Source organism: Gracilinanus agilis, chromosome 2 (assembly GCF_016433145.1).
Source record: "Gracilinanus agilis isolate LMUSP501 chromosome 2, AgileGrace, whole genome shotgun sequence".
NCBI classification, from domain to species: Eukaryota; Metazoa; Chordata; class Mammalia; order Didelphimorphia; family Didelphidae; genus Gracilinanus; species Gracilinanus agilis.
The window spans coordinates 240,100,220-240,106,925 of NC_058131.1; the positions used below are offsets into that span (position 1 = coordinate 240,100,220).

At 42.3% G+C, this 6,706-nt stretch overlaps 1 protein-coding gene across 1 annotated transcript in view; it reads left to right on the plus strand.

Annotated features, from left to right (window-relative positions):
- RIMS4 (regulating synaptic membrane exocytosis 4) overlaps positions 1 to 5,929 on the plus strand; it is a 63,158-nt gene extending 57,229 nt beyond the window's left edge. Inside the window, exon 6 of the mRNA XM_044661078.1 lies at positions 5,711 to 5,929. Within this exon, the coding sequence (XP_044517013.1) occupies positions 5,711 to 5,929 (219 nt within the window). The remainder of the gene's footprint in view (positions 1 to 5,710) is intronic.
- The last annotated feature ends 777 nt before the right edge of the window (positions 5,930 to 6,706 follow it).

The following is a 6,706-nucleotide window of genomic DNA, read 5'->3' on the forward strand; positions in this document are numbered from 1 at the left end:
CCAACTATCTCACATTTTATTTTATTTATCTCACATTTTAAACTCACATGAAACACTATATTCATCCCATTCATATTTCATCTTATTAAGTTTGGTCCATTGCTCAGCGTATTGAGATTTTTTGGGGGGAAAAAAGTATGTCTCTGAATTTATTAGTTCTTCTTCCTAGCTTTAAGTCACCTGCAAAATGTGTTGGAGCCAGCTTTTGAAAGCCAATTGTTAAATTTTCACTTTTAACATTAACAATTTGGAAATGAGCAAACGCAATAAATCAGGGCTTGATTTGACTGTCTAGACTTAATAAAGTGATGGAGAAAATGTTAATAATAATATATGTTAAATTTAAAAGTGTGTCATATATATATATACATATACATATATGTATATATATATATATTTCTTCCCTCCAGAGAGCCAGCTGTTAAACATTTACCAAATACATCCTTGCATCTGTAACTTTTTCATTAATAAAAATATTCAGCAGCATAGAACTAAGCATAGGTCCTCTGCATTCATCGAGAAACCACCTTCCAAGGAGTCATTGAACCACTTATGACTACTATTTGATTCCTGCCATTCAGTGAGTTCTGAACCTATTGAACTGTATTATCATCTAGACCACATCTTGTGTGCAAGAATAGCACAAATTGTTGCCAAATGCTTTGGTAAAATCTAGATCAGCTATGTCTATAGCATTCCCCTATTCCAACAACCTAGTAATCTGTTAAAAAAAACATAAGGCTACTTTGACATGACCTCTTCTTGATGTCATGTTGGCTTTTTTTTTTTGTGATCATAGCTTCCTTTTCTAGATATTTTCTAACCATCCCTTTAGTGTATTACTAAAATTGATTGTATTATTATTTAGTGTATTATTCTAGAATTTTGTCAGGAATCAAACTCACTAACCTATAGTTTGAAAGTTCCTTTATTTTCCCCCTTTTCCCCCCAAATTTGGGACATTTACCCTTTTCCAGTCTTGAAGTGTCTCCCCAGTTCTCCACAAACTTTCAAAGTTCACTGAGTGACTCAGCAATTAACTTTGCCTGTTCTTTCGATCCCCAGCTAGGTCTGGTGACTTGTACTTCTCAGGAGCCACAAAATACTCTCTTGCTATCTCCTGACTTATCTGAGGTATCATCTTCTCATTAATCACATTTTCCCCCTGTCCTTTCCTGTCTAAAAATCCTTGCCCCTAGCAGAAAAATCAGAAGAAAAATAAAAGAAGCTGGCTTTGCATTCTCTCAATCATCCATTGTTCAGTGATTCTATCATTTTGTTGATAGAACCCTATTAAGAAGTCTTTGTACCTAGTATTAAAACAACAACAGCAATTCTTTGGAAGACTTTTTACCTGCTTCAGTTAATTCTGTGCATTAGACTAGACTTTTTTTTAACAGAATTTCTACACACTTTTACATTTGCCCTCTATTACCTGTCCTTGCGTCCATCTTCTTTTGATGTCCTTTAAAAATCCAATTCAGAAGGGCAGCTAGGTGGGCTGAAAGTCAGGCCTGGAGACAGGAGGTCCTCGGTTCAAATTTGACCTCAGATACTTCCTAACTGTGTGACTCTGGGCAAGTCCCTTAACCCCCTAGTCCTTACAGCTGTTTTGCCTTGGAACTGATACTTAGTATTGATTCAAAGATAGAAGGTAAGAGTTTTTTTTTAATCTGTCAGTTGCTGAGTTCCCTAGACATATAAATGGGTTTCTTTTTATAACTCTCCTTTTTTCATCCTCATTAGAATTTTTTCTCATTGTGTGTGGCTTGTACATCCCATTCTTTTTTAAAAAGTTATTTATTTATTTAGAATATTTTTCCATGGTCACATGATTCATGATTTTTCCCATCCCTCTTCCCTCCAGTTCATCATTCCTTATAGCACAATAGTATTCCATTACCATCACATACCACAATTTGTTTAGCCATTCTCCAATCAATGGACACCCTCTCATTTTCCAATTTTTTTGCCACCATAAAGAACTCGGCTAGGAATATTTTTTGTACATTCCATTCTTAAGAGTGTCCTTGTCTACCTGGGCTGACATCTGTAGATCATTAGGCTATTTGTTAGACTTCCCAATAGTCTATCATGGAGTTCCTATGGTACTGCAGGAGATTTGTCACCAAATTATTTGAGTGAGCATGCAAGATCAGCAACTAAGCTCCCCATTCTCTCCAGACTTTTTGGTATTTTTCAGAAAATCCTCTCTCTCTATCCCATTGGCTTAGAAAACAACAATAATGAGGAGGAGAAAGAAAATGATGAGGATGAGGATGAGGAAAATGAAAATGAGAAAGAGGAGAATGATAATTGGGGGAGGGAGAAGAGGAGAAAGATGAAGAAGATAATGAAGAGGATGATTAAGTGGAGGGGGAAGAGGAGGAAAATGATGAAGATGAGGAAGAGGAAGAGGAGGAGGAGAAGGATGAAGAGGAGGAGGAGAAAGAGGAGAAAGAGAGGGGGAAGAGGAGGATGAAGATGAGAAGGAAAAGGATGAAAATGAGGGGCATGAAGAGGAGGAAGAAGAGGAAGAGGATGACAATCCACCACATGTGGTGGAGAGGCAATGTGGTATGGTGGACTAAGAGAAAGCCTTGAAGCCAGGAAGACCTGGGTTCAAGTTTCACCTTTGACATATCCCCCATATGACTCCATATGCAAGTCAGTGAACCTCTGAAGTGCTCTGGGCCATTTTAAACATTTTTTTATTTTTTTAGAAAAATTTTCCATGGTTACATGATTCATGTTCTTACTTTCTCCTTCATACCCTCCATAGCCAATGAGCATTTCCACTGGTTTTAACATGTGTCACTGATCAAGACTTATTTACATATTATTGATAGTTGCTTTGGTGTGCTTGTTTCCAGTCTACATCCCAAATTATGTCTGCATCAACCCATGTGTTCAAGCAGTTGTTTTTCTTCTGTGTTTCCATTCCTATAGTTCTTCTTCTGGATGTGGATATTGTTCTTTACCATGAGTCCCTCAGAACTGTCCTGGGTCATTGCATTGCTGCTAGTACAGAAGTCCATTACATCCGATTTTACCACAGTGTATCAGTCTCTGTGTACAGAGTTCTTCTGGCTCTGCTCCTTTCACTCTGCATCAATTCCCAGAGGTCTCTCCAGTTCACATGGAATTCCCCCAGTTTATTATTCCTTTTAGCACAATAGTATTCCATCACCAGCATATACCACAATTTGTTCAGCCATTCCCCAATTAAAGGGCATCCCCTCATTTTCCAGTCCATTTCTAAGACAATAAGTTGCAGAGAAAGTACTGACTTGCATAAGTAGTAAGAATTTCCTTTCCAGGGTACCCTGTGCCTATGAATTCACAGAGCCAGACCCTATCTCTATTTCACTTGTGTGAATGACATTTTAGGGACAACTGCGTGTTACAACAGATAGAGCACTAGGCCTGGAGGCTTGAGTTCAAATCCAACTCTAGTCATACAGCTGGGTTGCCCTTTAAGTTTTATTCTACATTCACAAAAATCTGTGGTATTGCCAAAAACAGTATGTAATCATTCCCATGTTACAGATTAAGAAAGTAATCTCACTCCAAAAGTTTGAATGATTTATTTAATGATACCTAGCTAAGCTCAATCCACCAACTAATTTACTGGGTTACTCTGGCAAAGACACATCCCCAGTCTAAAGACTCAGGAGCCTCATCTATAAAATAAGAGGATGAGATTCAATGATCTCTCTTCTAAGTTATTTTCCAGCTTGGGTAGTCCCTTCCACACTGGACATTAGGTATATTCCAAGGTCCCTTTGATCTCCCACAATTCTGTGATTTCTGATTCTAGAGCTATGGCTATGATGCTCTGTCCCCAGCTTTTCCTATTGGAGTACACGAGCCCTGTGCCCCCTTGTGGCAGAATGACACTGGTCCTGAGACAAGGCTCCGGGCTTTCTGTTCAAGAATGGGATGCCTCCCAAGACACAAAATTCCCAGATCTGGGGAGGAGGGCAGATAGGTGACCAGAGGCTCGGGATGCTCCTCTGTGCCCAATAGGCTTCCAAGGCAAGAATTTAATTATGAAATATGAAAGGAGAGGGATTCATTAGAAAGGAGAAGAGGACTGAGGACTTGGGCAAATCCAAATTCCATTTTTTTTAACCCTTACCGTCCATTTTAGAATCAATACTGTGTATTGGTTTCAAGATAAAAGAACAGTAAGGGCTGTACAAGGGAGGTTAAGTGACTTGGCCCAGGATCACACAGCTAGGAAGTAAGTATCTGAGGTCAGATTTGAACCCAGGACCTCTGGTCTCTAGGCCTGGCTCTCAATCCACTGAACTACCTCACTGTCCCCCAGGTTCCATTCTAACTAATTCTCTGAACTTGAGAAAAAGTTCCTTTCCTTCCTTAAGCCTTAGTTTCCTTAATTGTAAAATGGATCACTCAAGGTCTTAGTGCTCCAGGCAATCCTCCAAGGCTGTAAATCACAGCATAGCTGCAGATACATGTTGGTAGTGAGGATTTCCATCCAGGGTGTTCCCTACATTAATGAAATAATTGATCCAACACCCCCAAAATAGTGGATCATAGATTTAGAGCTGAAGATTTTACAAATCATCTCATCAACCCTCTCATTTTACAGATGAGGAAACTAAGACAGGGAGAAGAAAGGGACTTGCTTACTTGCTTAAAGCCACATAGGTAGTAAAGCCAGTCATAATTAGGTTTGAACCCAGGTCCACTGACTCCAAATCTGGCCCTTCCTAATTGGCCACACTGCCCCTGTCCCCCTCTGTGATAATTCTTGTGCTGCCACTACCTCAGAGAGCTGCTTTGAGTAAAGCATTCTGAAAACCTTAAGATGCTATGGAAACAGCTATTCTTGTCTGAGCTTCACAACAACCCTTTGAGCTCAACAGGACCAGGATTTTATCCACATTTTACATAAGAGAAAACTCAGGCTAAGAGAAATTAACTGACTAGAAGCTGCTTTTCCTCTTTTATACTGAAGGAAGTTGAGGCGGAGGAAGAGGAAGCAACATACCCAGCATCTTATACCCAGTTTGTAGCTGAGCCAGGACTCAGTTAGAACCCACGTCTTCTAACTCTCAGCCCAATAATAGCTAGAATAGTTCACCTTTCCAGAGCCAGTCCTAGAATCTCAGAATATGTCAGGACTAGGAGGAATCTTGCAGCTTATAAAGTACTTTCCTCACAAAAAAATCTTGTGGAAGAGGCAATACAATTATTAGGCACATTTTACAGATAAGGAAACTGAAGGCCAAAGAAGTTGCTTAGAATACCTAGACTCAGATTCTACCTTTTCTTCCACACTGTTTGACCTTGGTCAATGAGCTCCTCCAAGGCTAGTGAACTTGGAGTCAGAAGACTAGTTGGAATCTTGGCTCTACCATTTCCTAGCTGCATGACCTTAGATGAGTCACTTCATTTTTCCCTCCATCAAAAGAAGGGGTTTTGTGTGTGTGTGTGTGTGTGTGTGTGTGTGTGTGTGTGTGTGTGTGTATCTTGGANGTTGTGTGTGTGTGTGTGTGTGTGTGTGTGTGTGTGTGTGTGTGTGTGTTGGGTGGGGGGCCTAGCTCTTGATAGTTCAGCTCTTGTTGTGGACCTCTGATGAAGTGGATCAGGAATGTCTGGACTCCTTTTCCAACATAGTTATGGATAGATGCGAAGGATGATCATTCTCAACCTCGCTGTCTGTGTCTCTGTCTTGCAGGTGATTGTCTGGGGCAACTATGGACGGATGGAACGGAAGCACTTCATGGGAGTGGCAAGGGTCCTTTTAGAGGAGCTGGACTTGACCAGTCTGGCCGTAGGCTGGTACAAGCTCTTCCCCACATCATCCATGGTGGACCCCGCCACTGGCCCGCTACTCCGCCAGTCTTCTCAGCTGTCCCTGGAGAGCACCGTGGGGCCCTGTGGGGAGCGCTCATAGTGGCTGAACTTGGGGAGGGGTTGCCCAGGGACTATGCCTGGATTTGGAACTCCTGGCACTTCAGATGGAAGCAGATAGGGCTCCCTCCCAAGGAGGGGAGACCTACTCCGTGGGCTCCTCCCCACCCCTTGTTTGGCCCCCTTCCCCACCCTGAGGCCTTTCCTCTACCAGAGCAATTAGCTTTACCTTTGACTTGGTCACTTCCAGGCCCTCCAGATTTGGGAGTGGGCCTATTGTTCAACCTCTCCCTGTTTTTTGTGTTCTCCTGGGAGCTAGTTGCCTGGAGCTGTCTCCACTATCCTAGGCCTGGGGCCTGCCTTCCCTCTAGTGCCCATCTACCAGCAAGTGTCTTTCTTGTGGCACTAGGCTCCAGTGGCTGCATACCCTGCCTGCAGCCAGTTTGACAGGAGCCCAGGGAGTTTCCAAGGAGAATGGTAGAGCCAGTCATTGGTTAAGGCCATCTGGATCCTGGAGAGGCCCCAGAACATCAAGGCAGCCTGGAGACTCTGTCCATCGGTCATCGGGGGCGTCACCTCCTCTCGACTGAGTACCTCCTTCTAGACATACATCCTCCTCTGAGGCCAGGAAATGTTGGCACAGCTCTTCAGATGTCAGGCCTGACCCATGATGACTCAGGATGTAGATGGTGCCTCCTTTCTACAAGGAAAAGATCTCTCTCCTGGGAGCTAGGAGGCAAGGGTCTCAGTCCTGACTTAGCCACTTGGTAGCTCTGTGTGACCCTAATGAATCACCTCCCTTCTTTGGATCTGTTTCCTC